The 18,916-nt window shown below is 52.5% G+C and overlaps 5 protein-coding genes across 5 annotated transcripts; 1 reads left to right on the top strand and 4 right to left on the bottom strand.

The window, feature by feature from the left end:
* Nucleotides 1-546: 546 nt before the first annotated feature.
* Nucleotides 547-1,983, bottom strand: NCS57_00303900 (PPM-type phosphatase domain-containing protein; the record flags this gene model as incomplete). Its single annotated transcript, XM_053053054.1, has 1 exon — nucleotides 547-1,983. The coding sequence occupies one exon, from the start codon at nucleotides 1,981-1,983 to the stop codon at nucleotides 547-549; it is 1,437 nt and encodes a 478-aa protein (XP_052918300.1).
* A 1,714-nt stretch (nucleotides 1,984-3,697) lies between these two features.
* Nucleotides 3,698-5,078, bottom strand: NCS57_00303800 (uncharacterized protein; the record flags this gene model as incomplete). Its single annotated transcript, XM_053053053.1, has 6 exons — nucleotides 3,698-4,034; nucleotides 4,095-4,125; nucleotides 4,180-4,244; nucleotides 4,294-4,411; nucleotides 4,463-4,838; nucleotides 4,896-5,078. 6 exons carry the CDS (start codon nucleotides 5,076-5,078, stop codon nucleotides 3,698-3,700), a joined length of 1,110 nt encoding a protein of 369 aa, XP_052918299.1.
* A 2,158-nt stretch (nucleotides 5,079-7,236) lies between these two features.
* Nucleotides 7,237-8,852, top strand: NCS57_00303700 (Methyltransf-2 domain-containing protein; the record flags this gene model as incomplete). Its single annotated transcript, XM_053053052.1, has 5 exons — nucleotides 7,237-7,629; nucleotides 7,686-7,812; nucleotides 7,859-7,982; nucleotides 8,032-8,489; nucleotides 8,539-8,852. 5 exons carry the CDS (start codon nucleotides 7,237-7,239, stop codon nucleotides 8,850-8,852), a joined length of 1,416 nt encoding a protein of 471 aa, XP_052918298.1.
* Nucleotides 8,853-11,562: 2,710 nt separating this feature from the next.
* Nucleotides 11,563-13,965, bottom strand: NCS57_00303600 (uncharacterized protein; the record flags this gene model as incomplete). Its single annotated transcript, XM_053053051.1, has 1 exon — nucleotides 11,563-13,965. One exon carries the CDS (start codon nucleotides 13,963-13,965, stop codon nucleotides 11,563-11,565), a length of 2,403 nt encoding a protein of 800 aa, XP_052918297.1.
* A 1,002-nt stretch (nucleotides 13,966-14,967) lies between these two features.
* NCS57_00303500 (uncharacterized protein) lies at nucleotides 14,968-18,916 on the bottom strand (the record flags this gene model as incomplete). The annotated part of the gene is made up of 4 exons (XM_053053050.1): nucleotides 14,968-15,031; nucleotides 15,085-15,155; nucleotides 15,246-15,389; nucleotides 15,443-18,916. 4 exons carry the CDS (start codon nucleotides 18,914-18,916, stop codon nucleotides 14,968-14,970), a joined length of 3,753 nt encoding a protein of 1,250 aa, XP_052918296.1.

The raw sequence follows: 18,916 nt of genomic DNA, 5'->3' as shown, positions 1-18,916 counted from the left end.
GCAATTGCAAGTCTTTTGCTCTCTCAGAGTAAACCCCCCACGTCTAGCTTACAGCCCTCCAAGGCTCTCATAACTGTAATTGGCAATACCGAAGCTGATGGTGGTCAGGCCGTAAGCTGAGCCTGCGGCGTGCTAAGGAACTGGGCGAAAATTTCAGACGAGAAAAGGTGGGGAGAAGGTGACGAGTCACAGTCGAGGCGAAAACTGAGGAGAAAAGAGAGAAGAGATGCCAAGGTGCCAATGTGCAAGTCGACTGGTCATCTTGCATTGGTGGTATCAGGGTGAACAAATCTCACTGTGAGGGGTAGATGCCAGCCAGCTGGTGTTGGTTGAGCCCTGGTTATCACTCTAGTTGAAGGATTTTGAAACATTTTCGCACTTGTTCTATTAATATATATCAACGACAGCTCTGTTTGGTCACATGAGGGATGCTGAAAACCACCAGGTTACAATTTGTTGCTCTTTCTCGACCTTGCGCCCAATGACACGCCTCCGACCGTATAACATCCATCCCCTGCCTTGCCAACCCGAAACCAAGTTCCTTCATCAGGCCTTGCAGTTGAAAAAGGCAACCTGCACAGTCGTGTCATCTCGTAGGCGTCTAGCAAACGGAGCGGCAAATGCCAGTCGGCCTGCGACCAACTCATGATGGTTTCCACCGAGCGAGTTACGCAGTAAACTCACAGCAGCGTTGTTGTCTTCAGTTGTCAATCTCTCCCCAGCAAACCTGTAGGTTACTCCCTTCCAAAAGTGGCCAAACTCGAATGGTGCGTAAGCTGGCTCCGGTTCATTCTTCGTGTCCCCAGATGCTCTTGAATCCACCCACTTCCCCACGATATCAACGGCTTGCTGATTCTTGAGCGTGTACCACAGGCCGTCAGTTGCCATGATTAGAAAGGAAGGCTTGTTCAGGTCGATCTTCGTAGTCGTCACAACCGGTTCGGCCGTCAAATATGGCGGAGTTTTGAAATCATGCTTGGGTGTCAGGGGTGGAATGCCGTAGAATCTCTTGACTGCGTCCTGCTGAAACTCCAAAGGCCATTTCCATCGGCCATCACCGAACGCGCGTGAAACCATCATACCCAGAACCCGCCCATCTTTGACAATGTTTTCCTCCCCAGGGTGCTCCTTGGCAAGTCGAGCAACTTCATCCTTGTTGTCGCCGGTTTGATCCACTGACAATGGTATCGCCTCCCACTTGCCGTCTGCTCCTTTCTGCCCCAGAACAGCTCTCGAATCGCCTGTACATGCCACATAGAGGTTGTTGGTGGAGGGATCGTATAATGACAGCAGGGCGCATGAGCCAGCATAAGCAACGGCCTGTTTCTTGATTTTGTCCTGCAGTGGCTCCGTGCTCTGTGCCGTATCCAAGGCTGTCTTGATAATCAAGTTGTCGAGGTTCACAAATGCTGCTGCGATTGTGCGCTGGACATCCTCATCGGGTATGGGCTCGCCCGTCGAAGCTGGTTTGAGTTGGCTCAAGGTTTGCTGTACATGGGGTATGAATTGCTTTTCCAGCAAGTCTGCAGTCTGCCAGCCAGCATGCCCATCGAAGACGCCCAAAGCCATCCACTGACTGCCGTCATTCCACGGCGAAGGAAATTTCCCATGGGCGAACCTATCCTCGCACGGCGAGTTGGAACTCAGTTGCGTGCCGTCGTATCTGTCAACTCCGGGAATGTTTCTGACTCGAAAGGAATATGCTTCCTGCGATAGAATCCGCGTTACTTCGTCTTTGGAGGGGCCCGGCTCGGTGAATAGATGCGCAGTTGGCGCACCGGCGAGACTGGGCGCATCGTCGTGGGTGGCCACCCACCACCAAAGTCCTGGCACAGCAACCGCACCCGCCATGGCAGCGTATGTTGCGGTCATGTTCATATTCGATCCCAAGCGTGAGGCCTTGTTTGAGGAGAATGCTCTGAACCGATTCCGCAAGATCGGCTTAGCCGTCAAGCGTGCTGAGGCCACGCGCCATGGAAGCATGGCTGCTGGTTTGTGACTGAATAGCACAAAGAAGATGACAAAGGCCGATAGCTAACTTCAAGTCCCACTAGGTCGTTCGTTCAAAGGTCGTGATAGCCCTCTTATCGTCTTGATAGACGTGAGGAACAAACAGTCGAAGGTCGGTGTACCAAATCAATCTCTGCCGTGAAGTCAAAGGATGGAAAGAAGGGAAAACAAAAACGGCAATGTCTGACCTCAAACTTGTCTTGTTGTGACCAGTCATGTGATCAAGCATGTGTTCCTCGAGGTCGTCTGTGCCTGGTTCTGACAGCTTGGCAGGACCCCTTGTTGACGGGGCCCACCCGTTCCTGCCTTCTTTATGGCGGAGAGCCATCCCTGGGCCTCAAGTGCTCACCGCTTCAAAAGTTTCACAAATGGTCGACACAAGGTTTCAGGCTTGAAATTTGGGCATGTCACTTCCTCCCTTGAGGTAAGCAATTGCTACTCGAGTTTCAGCCATGTTGAGCCACCTGAATCGGTTGTCGACCAGTTTGAGACAAACCTGGGGCCCCAGACTTGGCGGAAGTAACCATGGGTCTGCAGAAGAGGCGAAGGCCAATATGGTATCCAAGCACGTGAGGGCCAGATGAATTTTGTTTAAGCCGGTTATCAGGATTTTCAAGCGGGCTCATGACCGAAAATTTTCAACCATGGCGTGAGGCTGATTGATGTGTCGTGCTTGATGAGTTACCGAAGTACCACATCGCAAATCAACAGCACAGGTTAAGTAGAGGAAGGTTTATACACCAGCACGGGAAGCAGCGCCTATGTAATTATTCTCGGTTAGGTGCTTGAACTTGGATTTATTATTTGAGCATGTAGTTCGCACAAACTGAAAGATGGGACGAAAATAGGTAGATCAAGCACGTTGGTAACGATGTATGCGACGGGATGATAAGACTTTGGATAAATCAAAAGTTCATCACCCAATAACATACTCTAGATGAAGTTGAAAGAGAATGGCAATAGCTTTTCTTCGTGCTAATCGACGACGGTTACCAGCAGAATCTAGCTAGAGCTACCCGGTAGAAACGAGATGTTAACATCTTCCGGTGAATATTAATGCTTGTGCTACATGCGCAAAGCCAGGCACGAGACTGAAGATATACTACTGACTTATTTAATCTTCGTAAAGCTTCCCACCCACTCTAGTTGCCTGGAGCTTTGTTTGCAGCCCTCAGTGACAAACAGCGCATGTGCCAAGATCCAACTAGAGACGTTTGAAAATAAATGTCACTCTAACATAGGTACAAAACAGAATGAACAGGAGCTTCACTACTATGTTGATGGAGCGTGACCATTTTCTAATGACATGAGAAGAGCTTCTAAGTCGCCTCATGCGGAGTTGAGCTTTCATGTCGAAGTTGCTCAAGTTACCATCACCATAAGCAAATGTACATCTGCAAACATGCATTTGAAGCAAGACGGGTTGGAAAGAAATCAATGGCATGAGTCCTAAAAGGTGCAGTCTCTTCGCTTTTGCTAAATCGCTTAACACGCTTATCTCTATCGAGCCTTTGCTCTGAAACACCATTCTACCTATCCAGATACTCCTTCGCCTTAATACCCTCAATACATAATCATGAAAACGTCTGCATAAATATTTTACAATATTGAACAATATTCCAAACAACTCCAGCGTGCAAATATTTTGCTCGCCATGTATCCTCCTTTATTTTGCCTGCAGAAATGCTCATACTGGTGTGTGAACGGAAGTCTGGTCTGGTGTCTTGGTAGGGTCATGTTGGAGGATGCTCTCTTGTGAGTCGAGCTCTGCAGCACCAGAGCCGAGATACTTGACATTGGACATGTCTCTTTGTGTCGCTGTATGACCTTGTCGGCTCGTACTGAGCTCGATATCCGATCGGTGCTGCCCCGTTCGAGAGGAGCCGTAGTTTTGATATCCCGCCGAGTTATAGTGTTTATATCCACCCGACGAGGTGTCGAAGGTACGGCGGCCCATGAGGAGATCGACGAGGGGTTGGAGGACGGGGATGCAGCATGCGATGATGATGGTACTCGCTTCGATACTGAGACAGTGTTAGTACATCTCTTGAGGTGTTGAGTCAGTGTGAGGGTTTGGTACATACATTGTCCAGATGACCAGGTCCGAGGTATCATCTACACATTTGTCAGCCCTGTGAACCTTCGATGCTTCTCAGCTCCAATACTTACAAGAAAAGTCTGGACTTGCTAATGATGGAAGCCGAGTGCACTTGTAGATGGCAACGATGGTGGAACTAGACGACCATGAGCAACTGATACCAAACTGACAGAGGCAGCACATACATGGACCCAATCCCCAAAGCAAAAGACAGGGCAATCTTCTTTCGAATGTTCATCTGCAATCGCCACAGAATAACAGCGGGGTACACGGCAAGGTACAGGTCGGTAGTCGCAGACAGTGCTATCGCGAGTCAGCCAAGCCCACGATGACGAGCAAATGACGCCGACTCACCTCCAGCAAAAATGGCAAAGTCGACCAGGATGTAGGGACTCCAGCACGTCTTTTCGGTGATGGAAAAGTCCCACTGGGACTGGACAGGTCTGCACTGCGCAAACAGGATGATGATGCACACGGCCAAGCTCAGCATGCAGCACCCGGCGAGACCCCAGAGGATGACTTGCTGCAATCGTCCAGGGTTCATGATGCGCGTCAGCAAGGCGACGACGGCTAGCTTGGGGATGCCAAAGGCCATGACTCCAAAGGGGAATCCCAATATCGTGAAGAGGATTGCATCCTGCTTCTGCGACAGGGAGAGGGTATCAAAGTGTCTGCCATTGCCCCGACGGACAGCTATTATAGAGAGGGCAACCTGAGTCCATACGAATATCTATTTTCAACTCGCAATCAGTATCATTCTGAGACCTGACAAAGAGGTGAAGCTTACCACCGACACAATCGTAAGCCAGTCATCAAGATGCAGGGCGCCCAGGATCTTTTTGCGAGTGTACACCCTCCCAGCGACAAATATCGTGCTGAGAATAGACACGGTAAGTATGACCCCCAAGATGACCGGACCCTTGTTGGAGTCAAGGTAGGCCTGGGTATGTGTTGGAGCTTCGGTCGTCATTCTCGCCAGCCAGGAACAAGAAAACAAGTTCAAAGCAGGAAGAATGGAGAAACACAAAAAGAACCCCCAAAGAATAAACCAAAAGTAAAAAAGAATGGAGGAACCAACAGAGTCGAGAGGGAGGGGAGGGGGATGGGCGGGGGATAGCGCCCAAAGCGAGCACCCTGTGCCTAATTATGCATGTTGGAACGCCACGAGGATTTGCGTATCGAGGATCTTCAGCTCGTGCTCCCTCTCCCCATGTCAAAATCCCTTCATATTCAGGTGGACGAACAAGTGGCCATTGTGCCATAGATCGACGCGGGCGGGCAGGAGTTTGCACAATGTTACGGTAGTTGCCCGTCGAGGGCCACAAACTGTAACTCGGCAGATTCCTTCTGACTCGAGTCGGCCGACTGGAGGATCTTACAGGGATAAACCAGGTATCTCATCCTCCTCATGCATGGCTTCAAAGCACAAGCAGCGCTCGGAACTCAGGGGAGCCGTTAAGCTAAGAACACTAGGGCGGCAGAGGACATACCGCTCTCGCTACCTGCGGCACGTCGGATGTCAGCAGCGATTGGCAATGGAACATGAGCTCGTGGCAAGAAACGAGCTAGAGCATCATGATTAGTGCTGAACTCTGTATCTCAAACAAACATTCTAGAAGAAGCAGATATATCAACCTGCCGTTAAAAGATGAATGTTTAAGCATCAGGGCTGTCAACTCCAGACTCCAAAATTCCCACCCCACATGCAAGCCACGGAAGATCAACTTGCTTCTGGTCCTTAGCCGCGACAGCCGGCACATCCTTTTTCTTCCCCGCCTCTCTCCAGCTGCCAGAGGAGGCTTGCATGAGCCGAGACATGAGCTGGCCTGGCCAGACCAAACGGCCCTGATCGACACGAATAGCGTGATGTTCGCCCACCCCGGTTCTGCGCCTTTAGTTAGCCTGCGGCTCACAGACCATCTGGAAGCGCGTGCCGAAGCCCTACCCCGGCCCGCGTTGCAACGGCCAAGTCCTCTAGCTAGGGGGTCCCTTGAGCTGGAACCAACAGAGGAATGATGTTGCGCTCTAGTTGTTTCTGGGTGAGAGCCTCAACTGCTCTAGTGCCGGTTTGATCACCTCACGCTATCCGTCCCAAATAGGACCAGACTGTTGCCAAACCGCGTGGGAAAGCGCCGCGGTTCTGGCGGCTAGTGACAGTCGACGATTTGCTAATTTGTCCTGTCTTTATTAGACCAGCCAATTCCATCCAAAGTAAGCGCTTGGTGGATAGTTTTCCAACGGCTTTTAAACGGTCGTCGCCCTTTCATTCCAGACACCAATGGCAAACACCTGATAAAAAAAGTCGAGGCTACCACATCTAATGCAAAGCACCGACCCTCCCCCCAGGTCAAATACCGTTGGCTATTAGTCTGCGGTTCCGCTGCCGACATCCGCGAGTCAGGGGTATGGATGCTGACGGGACCCCTGGCCGTTCGACTTTCGAGCTTACGCTACCAACATAGCACGCAGATCATTAAAAAGCATTCTGTTTGCTAATCAGGAAGTCGTCGTTCCAAGCTAAACCTCTTTTGCGCTTGCATGTAGTATCGTGAGACTCCCAACGCTGGTTCAGGTCGCATCCTGCGCTCGTCTAGTGACCAGGCCATCAAGCACGCTTCCGGAACATTTACGCCTGGCTAAGACCATATACACGTGTCCCTGCCCCTAAAGGAAGGCTTGTTGCGAGGCTGAAGATCACCTAGTCCCGGCGCAACTTGTCGTCGACACCAAAACCGTTAGGGGTTCATCCTTGGCAAGGAGGAGAAGGCGCTTCTTTGCGAGGAGTGGCGCGAGGTCCGTCTCCAAGATCGCTCCAAACTGTTACCTAGACGGTCGCGGAGTATGATCCGGTGTCTGATTTCGAACCACATGCGGTGATTCTGTGCCACTATCTCAGGGGGGAGCGCCAAGAACCATGGCGGTAGTCATCATGCAGGCAGGGAGATGGACACAAGAGCCAACGGACTGGTTGACCCTTACGTGGCCTGGGCGACTTGCAGAAGTGCTTGAGTATTTCTATCTGCAGTCTTCTGTTCCATCCAAAGCAATTAATTAACCTTCTTAGTTGCATTCTCTTGCAGTAACCTACACACCTCACTTTATATCTGTTATTCAAAGTCTTTTTCAATATGCCCGAGACCGTTCAACCCGAGACAAGCAACCTCCCAGAGGTTATTGCGTTCAAGACAGCCGATGGTCAGGCCGGTGTCCAAGTCATCAGCATCGACGAGGAGCAGAGTGTCAGCTCTGGAAGCGCATCTGTTCATGACGGAGCCGAGTCCGTTACTACACATGACCCCAGTGAAGATTCTGAGAAGTTTTCAGAAGAGGATGTGTCTATTGCCTTGAATGCTACTAATGCTGATGCCGTCCCTGATCTGATCAAGGAGATCACCACTTTGGGTGAGACCTTTGACAAGGAAGACTCAGATGCCAGACTGAAGCTCATGGCCAAGGCTAAGAGCCTTTGGCAGTCACTTGAGACCCCAAGAGAGACCATGCTCCGACACTGCTGGGCTGAGGTTAGCGTTGACACTCTTCGTTTCCAAAGACCATGTTGTCTAACAATCCACCATAGCCTTCACTTCATTGTGCTTTGACTGCCGGTACCGATAAGGGACTCTGGCCTTACCTTGCGAAGATTAACGGCCCCTTCAACGTCGCCGAAGTTGCTGAAGCAAAGGGGATTGAGCCCGCTCTTCTCTGTAAGTCATCCCAACCACGTTGGACACCCTCATGCTGACTATCTAGCCCGTCTCCTCCGCCATGTCTCAGCAATGGGCTACCTCACCGAAGTCGGACAAGACCGATATGAGCTCAACAACTTTACCAAGTCTATGGCCTTCCCCTTCATCAACGCCGGATACCCTTGCATGTAAGATCCTCTTCCAACCTCAACACCACATGTCACTCACATTCTGTAGTTCTGGTGCATGCCTCAACGCTCTTGGCAAGTTCCACGAGTACGCCAACAACAACGGATGGAAGGATCCCACAGACATCAGCAACTCTCCCCTCCAACACGGATACAGCACAAAAAAGACCTTTTTCGAGCACCTTCACACCAACCCCCCTTACGGCCAGATGTTCCACCTTCACATGGGTGGCTACCGACAAGGTCGACCTTCGTGGATGGACGCCGACTTCTTCCCTGTTCAGGAAAAGCTTCTCAACGGATTTGACCAGAGTGAGGATGCTACTCTTCTCGTAGATATCGGCGGTTCCTTCGGCCATGATATCGGAGAGTTCCGTCGAAAGTTCCCCGACGCCCCTGGACGTCTTGTCCTCCAGGATCTTCCCGTCGTCATCGACCAGATCACCAAGCTCGACGAGAAGATCGAGAGAACAAAGTACGACTTCTTCACCGAGCAGCCCATCAAAGGTACATAACCCTAACCCAGCCTCCTCAACTCCTCTAACTTTGACTTTAGGTGCCCGCGCATACTACATGCACTCAGTCCTCCACGACTGGTCCGACGAGACGTGCACCAAGATCCTCAAGAGCGCCATGGGAGCTATGAAGCCCGGCTACAGCAAGCTCCTGATCAACGAAAACGTCATCCCTAACACAGGCGCTCAGTGGGAGGCGACGGCCCTCGACGTTATGATGCTGACGCTGCTGGCCTCGAGGGAGCGTACCCAGGAGAACTGGGAGAACCTTCTCGGCAAGGCGGGTCTCAAGATCTGCAACATCTGGACTGTTGCCAATGGTGTTGAGAGCCTGATTGAGTGTGAGCTCGCATGAGATGTTACGCGTAATGACTGTACCCTGTTTGAATTAGTTGAAATATAATCAAGCATTTATTATTCTATGACTCTTGATAAACTCTCAGAGCTGTCTCCTGATTTTCCCATTACTCCGTCCAAATCGAACCCGCTAAAATTACCCATTGCATACACTGTGACTAGTTCTTTTGATATCTGCTCGCGCTGTTCCTTTTGTCGTTCATCTTAAGCATGGTCAAGATACGTCAACAACCCTACCATCATCGTTCTCGTCTTTTGATTCCGAAATGACAGCGTATGGCCACTGTCTGTCGTTCACTTCCAACTGTGACATCCTCTCATGCATTCTATGCAAAAATCTGGACTCCTTCCCGCCAACTGCAAGCAGAACGCGTGCAAGAGTGGCCAAAACATCTCCAGAGCCAACAAGCATGCCATTTCCGCGGACAGAGCACGGTGTACAGGCAACAATGTCCAGCATTGCATCTGCTAGTCGGAATACTTTGAGTTCCTGCAAAATACATGAGTAAGTTTTGTTGCAGCGAGAAATCTTGACTTACCATGCCATATCCGTGAGCTTTGATGGCAGCGCTGGTCACCATTGAAAAAAGCGAAAGCATTTCATGTCCAATCTTGACTGGCAGAAACAGCGAGAAAGCTTGATCATCGGGATAGCAAGACATTATAAAATGCTGCGCTGTATACTCCCATAAAAGGAGTCGTATCCATTGCCGTGTGACGAACAGGTCGACCCGTTGGGCCTCGTGAGCAGCCTGATCGTGCGAGTCCATGCACAAGTCGGCATGATAAGACACAAGTTTCTGTCGTTCGAGAGGCTCTTGACTGTATGAGGGCACTGCGAGGTTCCCTTCGAGATATGCAAAGAGCCGTGCTAGTGATATAAAGGATTGCATTAGGTGTTCATCGCCCATATCATTATCGAGATAAGGCATGACATTAATAGCTCGAAGCACAGATGGCAATCCGTGTTGAGCAGAGTATGTCCTATCATTAGAAATCAATTGACTGTTGATTGTCTGGGCTGATACCGAGGTCACAAACCTTTCAGAAATCAAAAGAAGCCAATAAACGCGGAGCCGGAGTGCCCGTTCTCTCTTGCACAAGTGCGAGTATCTTTCAGGGTGTCCGAGTTCCAGTAACTGAACATAGGTGATCGCTTCTCTCAAAAAAAGGCCAGCTGTCCGCAGCTTGTTGGCGTTGGCATAGTAAACGTGGAGAAAGAAGGGTATCAAGACGGAAGCTATGGAAAAAGTTTCACGATAATCATATTGCTCCCGAGATTGCAGGCAATCAGTCGCAAATTGGAGTGATGACAGCGTGTTCCGTTGGTTAGTGTGCTCTGGGAGTCGAAGCTGGGCTATTGTGGCTGCGCAGAGTGAAGCTGCCAAGGCATGAGATTCGTGGTCTTGGTCGTTTTGGGTCATCTCCGAGAGAACCTTGTCGCAATCAACGACAGGCCAGATGGAGTATGAATTCTGTTTGAAAACTCCGAGAAAGCGCTTGTAGTCGGCCAGGGGTAGGCGATAGGGAGGCTGTGGATTGCTTTGTAATGAGGGCGTCTCTGACAGTGACCTGCTCGACTCGGCATTTTCTTCGAAACTGTTTGCCGAATGACTCTCGGAATCTTTAATACTCCTCTGAAACTCTTCCACTCTAGCTTTCGTCGCGGTCCTCGGCCCTCCTTTCGGGCCACGCTTCTTCCGGGCTCGTAAGACGGTGCACTCGATGCCTCTGAGCCGGCACTCGCGGCAAGGCCTCGAATCCTCGCATTTGACGCGTCTAAGAGCGCATCCGTCACAGGGATTGGCGTTTCTCAGCTTGGATGACATGGGATGTCGTGCCGTTGATGAATTCGAGTGTTGAAGACGTGGCGGGAGGAAGAGAAGAGGTTCAAGTTGGTCTTGTGTTGCCCCACCGTTCGACATGCTTATTACGACCAGCCAACCACACGCCCATGTTGATCCCGTGAACATGCAAGGACTGACTATACCGACCTCGGAATATTCAACATTGTGCAACAAAAAGTTTTTGATATATGTTGGATTAGAAATGCTTTGCTGGTATAGAAATGTTGATGTGATTGAGGTGGTTTGAAATTATTAGTGCATGCTAATACCCACCCCAGTAGGCAAATATATGGGAGTGTGAGTTTGGAAAGCATGATTATTTAACTATCGTGAGAAATAAAGTTGAGAACTATCGTGAGTTCTGGTCTCAGGTCGTTATTACACTGAACACGAAAGCCCGAGTCTAACAAGGCCAAGGTCAATACAATGAACTGCTAGACGACTATCCTTGCCTTGTTCACGGAGGAATAGACGGATTTGCACCCACCCTCCTCTTAACCTGATTCCTTCCCTCTCTCTAGCACATACGACCATAGCTCGTAGAAAATACGGGATCCCGTCCGCTCTCCCATAGTCAAGCTGCGAAGCGCTGGATTAGTAGTTGGGTCGGTGACGACCAGCGAATCCCCGGTGTTGTATGTTTTCTTTTTGCTCTTTTGCCTATTTTCTTTTTGATACCCTCATTTGCTTCATGATTGCCGAGATCTACGACCATGCCTCGTCGGACAATGTGGTTGTGTTGAGTGTTGATGTGGAACTCCGTCACACTTGCAAACAGGTGGCAGCTGTTCGTACCGGAGTACAGCTCTATCATTCTAATCCATACTCTACCTATATCCATCACTCTTCTATCCATCCATTCTATCGACTATCAGCCAGAAGCAACTCCATCACAGGCCCAAGCAGATCCTGGTCTAGCCCAAGGCTCATCAGCTGTCCAACCTTGACTGCAGTGGGCTGAGACGACTGAACAATGCCCCAGACCTTTTCCTTGGCCGCCATATCCATCTGGTAATCCAGAATCGCGTCTTGGATGCGCTTCGAGTGGTCAATCACGCTCAGCTGCGTGCTCTCGCCCAGCAGTACATGAACGTACTCAACATCATACTTTTCGCCCTTGGCCTTCGGGATCTCGACCACCAAGCCGGGGAGGTTGGGATACTCTTCAACCCAGCACTTTGCCTCCACATCTTTGGAGTTGTTGTCGTAAACCTCCAGGCCCTTGGGCCGTTCCTTCAGCGACACAAACCTGATGGTCCAGCTTCTATCCAACGGGTGACCTCTGATCTCTAGAAACCGCATAGACTGTTCCCAGCGAAGATGGAACTCGCGATGCAGACCCTTCTCGTGGACCTCGTCGTCCTCAAGACTCTCCCACATGGTAAAATAACCAGTCTTGCCAATAAAGACGAGAACTTCAAAGTGGTCAGGGTTTCTGCAGCCGTTCCCAGGTTCACTCTTCTTGTCCAGTGGAATGATGGCACCCTCAGGCGCAAGCACAGGAATCTCGTTGATGCTTCGATACATCTTGATGTCCCGGTCGCCATCATACACCACGCCCGTGAAAATGTCAACGTGTCGACCAGGAGGCACCCAAACGTCAACCGCGGCGCAGTTGGTCCTCGTATCGCGAGGCTTCACAATGGGCGCAACCACCAAGCTCGACCCAAAGTAGTACTCGTTCGGCTTGCTGTAAGCCTCATCCCTCTCAGGAAACTTCCAGTACAATGGCTGCACAAGAGGCTCATCGTCCTCTCTCGAGATCCAATTCATTGAGTACAAATAAGGAAGCATGCGATGTCGAAACTGCAGAAACTTCTTCATAACAGCCGCAAACTCGGGGCGGTACAGCCAAGGCTCCTTGGAAGTGAACTGCCCGTTCTGCGAGTGAAGCCTCATGATGGGCGAAAACACTCCATACTGCACCCATCGAGCTGCGAGCTCGTGGTCGCGGTATCCGCCCATGTGCCCGCCGATGTCGTGGCTCCACCACCCGTAGCCGATGTTTGAAGCTGTAGCCGTGAACTCGGGCTGGAACTCGAGAGACTCCCATGTCATGATGCTGTCGCCCGAGAAACCAACGGGATAGCGATGGCTTCCAGGACCGCCGAACCGAGAAAAGATAACGGCGTTGCCTTTGCCGTTCTGCTGTTCGTGGTCCAGGAAGTGGTAGTGGTTGAGAAGCCAAAGAGGATCGAGACCAACGACCCTCGAGTACGGGCCCTGCTGCCAATCAATCCACCAAAAGTCGCACCCATCATCCTCAAGTCTGCGATGAAGAGTGTTCAAATAAGAGTGCATAAACTTGGGATCAACAGGGTTGAACAGGATCGGCGCCTTGGCAGAAGTGTCGTGCCCAAGATCCTTGGCCATCTCCTCATACAAATCCTCATGGTGATGAACTCCAGCATGAGGATGATCATTCAGGGTAACCTTGAGCTTCTTGTCATGCAAAGCCCTGGTGAAAGCCTTTGGATTCTTGAACAGCTTCTTGTTCCACGTGTAGCCCGTCCATCCGGCGTGAGGGATGTGATCACCGTGAACCTCGTGCCAGTCCATGTCGATAACAGCCACGGTCAACGGAACCTCCTCCTTCTCAAATTTGTCCATAAGCTGCAGGTACTGCTCGTCCGTATAGGGATAGTATCGGCTCCACCAGTTGCCAAGTGCCCACCGCGGCAGAAGTGGCTGCTTGCCTGAGATGGCAAAGAAAGACTTCATGGCGAGCTTGTAGTCGTGGCCGTAGCAGAAAAGATAGCCATCAATGCGGTCTCCAGGTCTCCGAGGCGATGCCAGCCCAGCCCCGTCGAGCAGCATCGACTTGCTATCGTCAAGAACAGAGTACCCAGCTCGAGACAGAATACCAGGCTCTAATTCGCAGCGCCCATTGACCTCATCAAGGGTCCTCGCCGTCCCGCCCAGGTTCTGAGGAACCTCTCCATACCGCCAATCAGCACCCCAAAGCGTATTCTTGTTGCTGAAGCTGACAACCAGTCCGTATTGGTCGAAGCGCTTCTTGTTATAAGTGACCTGGAACGAAGAGGTCCTTATCTCAAGCTGCTCATCCGTGTTCGACACTGAGAACTCGGGAGTCGGAAACTGTCGATTGAGGGCGAACGTCGAGGGACGATCCTCAAAGACGCCGTCTTCAGCCCATTCGTATCGGAGAACCGTGTCATTGATCAGGGTGAAGCGGAAGTGGTCGCCGGCCACGACGGAAGCCGACTTTGCGACAGGCTCACACGGAATGGTGTACTCGTCCATGTTTCTCTCGATCAACAGTCGTATCGATTCTTGAGATCAATGAATGCTCCCCGCAAGTTGAGACAGCGACAGCAAGCCTTCAAGTACCCCGACTCTCTTCTCCACAGTGACTGAGCTGAATGCAGTGGAGAGATGGCTGTGCTCACCCATCTGCAAGCATCATTGGCAGAGTTCGAGCCTCCGGTGAAATTATTCGCCAGAGGCGTGAGAGAGAACGGCCACCTGCATATTCACCCAACGTCACCATGGCGCCAACGTTTTTCTACGTACGCCAGATAAGCAGGCTTTGTCGCAATGGTTGAGTGATGTGCTGATCTCTCTTGTCTCCGCTCTTGGGGTGAACTCTTCGGCATGACTTGCTATTGGTTGGCGTGTCTCAGGTGAGGCTAGAGCGTGGAGATGTGGTGTTGAGGGCGGCGCGATTCACCTGACATTGCATCAACTATTGCCTCAGGCCAATGAACAATGGTAATAGACGAATACCTTCTCTGGGAACCTTGTAGATTTTTCATGCTGATTGAACGAGACATGGCCAGTAGTCTCGAGGATGCTGCAGGCCAAGACGCTACACTGCGACAGTCACATCTCGGACCGATATCAACTCGACAAGATAGAACAAGTCTCCTATTCTTCGATGAATACCACCGTCACATAAACAAAAGGCACCATCATGTGAAATGACAAGGCATGGGGTATCGTCGTTCCTCAGACACAGTCGTACATACATGGATGCTATCCTGTGTCTCCAAAAACATACCGAGACAACATCTGCTCCTTCATGCCATTCTCCTCTCCTCCCTTCCACCTGCGTATTCAATCCTCATCCGTGCCCCGTATCCCAAACACTCTTCCCGACATTGGTTGTGTAATAAAGGCAATAAGCAAAATTGCAGCTCTCGTGTCATAGCATGAGGCCGCGGGTATTACAGAGAACTAGATTGTAAAAAAGACAACACACTGCGAGCTTGCATCGGATTGGATGGTGGCGTTGGTTTAGGTACTTTAGTTGTACTGTCGGTCAGAGCCCAGAGCGGGCGACTTGACGTCCGTGATCGACTTCAACAGCCTATAGTTATGTTAGTTGACATGGCTCTCACTCAACTCGTCGGAGCTACTCACTGCAAGTTACGATCCCTCATCTCCCTATCGAGGGTATCCATTTGCTTGGCCGTCAGTCTAGCCTTACTTATCTGTTGTTCACACGTTAGCCTCCAGTTCACTTAAGTCCTGCATGACAGCAAAGAAATCATGCCGGTGCATCATGCAAGGGGCTTTCGCACCGAAGCAAGTGCTACTGAGGAATGATCATCAATCTCCTCACCTTCCGCCGCATCATCCTTCGCAGCGGCGGCGTCGTCGCCCTCCTCTGCGTTGGCAAATCTGCTGGCTGCGAGTCCCTTGGGCTTGGCGATGGCGGCGTTGGCCTAGCAATTTGTCAGTCTTGGTCCGTCTTATGAACACGTCTGGCAGAGCTCACCTTGGCCTCAGCGATCTCGGCATCCTTGACCTTGATCTGGGCCTCGAGAACCTCCACCTGCTTCTCTCCATCCTCAACCTTGGCCACCGCCTCAGCAAGCTTCGCCTCCAGATCCTTGGCCGTCTTCTGGGCCTCCTCGGCAATGCCAGTCAGGCTGTCGTGCATATCCTGGTAGTCGGCCTTGGCGGTCTTCTGCTTGGCCTCAGCCTCAGCCTTGACAGCTTCAAGGTCCTTCTGCGCAAGGGCCAAGTCGTCCTTGAGGGCTGAGAGCTGAGTCTGAGCAGCAGTTAGATCTCCCTGTGCACTCTCGTAGCGACCAGTGGTTGACTTGAGCTCGGCATCGACGCCGGCAAGGGCATCCTCGTGGAACTTCTTCATCGTGGCGATTTCCCTCTTCAGGGCATCCACCTCAGAAGTATCAGGCTTGACGTTCCTTGCCTCCTCAAGCTCAGCAAGCGCTGTGAATCGCTCCGTCTTCTCCTGGGCCAGCTGGTGGGACAGCTCCTCAACCTCAACCTGAGCCTTCTGGAGTTCAGCCTCCAGACCTTGGTTGGTCTCCGTCAACTTCTCAATCTTGTTCTCCAGCTGAGTATCGTTGTTTCGGTGCTGCGTCATCATATCATCGATCGACTTGGTGTGATTAGCAGTGAGCTCCTCCAGCTCCTTCTTGGCCTCGGCGCCCTCGTTCTTCATACGCTCCAGGACTTCACCGTTGAAGGACAGGAGTTTCTCAACCTCAGCAGCGTGTTCTTGCTCGAGTTCGAAGCGAGCCTCATCAATGGCCTGCTTCTTGGAAGCCTGCGCCTTTTCAAGCTCATCCTTGGCGTTCTGGAGCTCGGCCTTCAAGCTGGCCAACTCCTCGGCGTGCTTCTTGTCGTCCGCGCTCTGGGCCTCCAGTTGGCTCTTCAATGCCAGGATTTCCTCGCTGTGGGCCTTTTCAGTCGCTTCTCTGGCAGCCTGGTGCTCAGCCTCGAGGGCAGCGATCTTAGCCGCCTGAGCATCGTTGCCAGCAGTCTTCGCGGCCTCAATCTCTTCCAGAGCCTTGGCCAAGGCTTCGGCGTGCGCCTTGTCACTTGCTTCCTTGTCAGCCTCGGCCTTGGCCTTCAGGGCCTCCAGCTCGGCTGCGTGAGTAGCATCGCCTGCCTCTCGAGCATCATCCAGCTCAGCCTTCAACTTTGCAATCTCAGTAGCATGAGCGACCTCGCCAGCTTCTCGGGCCTCGTCGAGCTCAGCCTTGAGCTTAGCGATCTCGGTAGCATGCGCGGTCTCGCTTCCTTCCTTGGCCGTAGCCAGTTCAGATGCGTGGCCAGCGACGAGGTTCTCCTTCTCCTCAGCATGCTCCTTCTTGAGTGTCTCCAGAACGCTGGCGTGAGCAGCCTTGAGAGCCTCAAGCTCGTCGGTGTGGGTGGACGCGCCCTCGGTCTTCAGAATCTCCAGTTGCTTGGCGTGGCTCTCCTTCAGGGACTCAATCTCCGCAATGCGGGTATCCCGGTCAGCGGCCGCAGTGTTCTTGGAAGACTCGAGCTCCTCAGCATGGCTAGCACGAAGGGCATCAAGGTTCTTCTGATGCTCGGCCTGCTTCTCCTCCAGAGCAGCAACAGCAGCAGCGTGCTCAGCCTTGGCAGCCTCGAGGGCCTTGGCGTGGCCCTCGGCAGCCTCTGAAGTGGAGGTCTTGAGCTCGTTGTGCTGGTCTTCAAGTTCCTTGTGCTGACCCTCAAGCTCCTCAAACTTGCGCTTGAAGAAGGCGTCTCCTCGGAGAGACTCAATCTCCTGCTCGTAATCCTGGGAAATGCTCTTCATTCGCTCTTCCTGCATCTCCTTGACCTTGACAATCTCCTCCTCCTTCTCAGCGAGAGCCTTCTGGGCCTCCTCAGCCTGAGCCTTGGCAGCGGTAGCCTCCTCCTGGGCCTTGGTAAGATCCTGCTTGGCCGCCTCAAGTTCAGTCTCCTTCTCAGCCAAGCTGCTCTGGAGCTTGCTAATCTCGTCGTTAAGAGACACGACCTCGGCCTTCACCGTCTGAGCAGTCGTCTCGGCAAGCGCAAGGGCAACCTTGGTGTCAGCAACCTGGGCCTCAAGGGCAGCGATCTTGGCCGTGTGGGCCTCCTGCTCAGACTTGAGCTTGTCGTCGCTGGCGGACTCGAGGGCAGACTGAGATGCAGTCAGTTCGTCGATCTTCTTCTGCAGCTCAGCGGTAGCAGCCTCGTGGCTGGCCTTGAGATCCGCCAGAGCAGTCTCGTGGGAGGAAACATCAGCCTGATCCTTGTCGTGCTCCTCCTTGTGCTTAGTCTCCAAGGCCTCGATGGCAGATGTCTTCTGGGCCTCAAGAGAGGTCTTGAGCTCCTCAATTTGGGAAGCGTGCTCGTCAATGGCCTTCTGGAGTTCTTCCTTGCTAGAAGCAAGCCTCTCTTCGCTTTCAGCCTGAGCGGTCTCAAGCTGCTTCTTCAGCGATTCAAGCTCGCTCTCAGTAGTCTCCTTGGCGGCCACGGCAGCGTCAAGCTCTGTCTGGAGCTTCTCAAGCTCAGCTTGCGCAGTCTCGAGCTTCTCGTTCGCCTCAGACACCTGCCCCGTCAGGGCAGCAACAGCCGACTCATGCTCAGCCTTGATAGCAGCAAGGTCCTCGCCAATGGTATGGGAACCTGTATCGTCACCTGCCGCCTTGTGGACCTGCTCAGTGAGTTCGGCAAGCTTCTCCTCCGAGGTCTTCACCTCAGCCTTCAGGGCTTCAATCTCGTGCTCGCTCTCGGCCAGCTTAGCCTTGAGCGACTCAATCTCCTTGGTAGCCTCCGAAGAAGCGGAGGTAGGTCGAGTCGCGGTGCGAGAGGCAGTCAAAGGTCCCGAGGTAGACAGGCGCTTTCGGGCATCACTAGTAGGGGTGGCGCTCGCTGTTCGAGTGGCAGTAGTTCGTGTCGCCGTGGGGGGGTGGGCGGTCGAGGTTCGGGTGCTTGTCGCGGTCCGCGGCGTCGTGGTCGTCGTGGTTCCGGGTCTTCGTGTCGCCGTAGCTGAGCCAGTAGCAGAGCTAAGAGGCCTCCTCTCGGCTGCCTTGCCAGGGCTGGACATGATGGAACTCGTCCTGCGAGCCGAAGCGCTCGAAGTGGTCGACTTCTTGTCGTCTTCGCTCGCGCTCATGCTAAGCCTGCTCTTGTGGCTCGAAGTCGAGGTCGACGAGGTCGCGGTCCTGCGGACAGTGGAGGTGGGAGGTCGAGTCGGGGGCTTGCTCAGCCCAGTAGCAGTGCGAGTGCTGGCGGCGGTAGGCTTGGTAGCCGTCGACGTCGAGCCTGGGCGACGAGTAGCGCTCGTGGCCGAGGCAGCCCCAGGTCGCTTCACAACTGGCTTCTTGTCTCCATTCTCCTTAGCCGGCGTCTCAGGCGAGGCAGGAGTCGCTGCCTGTGGGCTCTCGGGCTCGGCGTGGGCCTCGGTAGGAGAAGCGACAGCCTCCTCGGGCTGGACGATGTCGAAGCTCTCGGTCTCGGACAT

Source organism: Fusarium keratoplasticum, chromosome 2 (genome assembly GCF_025433545.1).
Source record: "Fusarium keratoplasticum isolate Fu6.1 chromosome 2, whole genome shotgun sequence".
NCBI lineage: Eukaryota > Fungi > Ascomycota > Sordariomycetes > Hypocreales > Nectriaceae > Fusarium > Fusarium keratoplasticum.
Note: the sequence above shows the minus strand (reverse complement) of the source record. Positions and strands in the feature narration are given on the sequence as shown.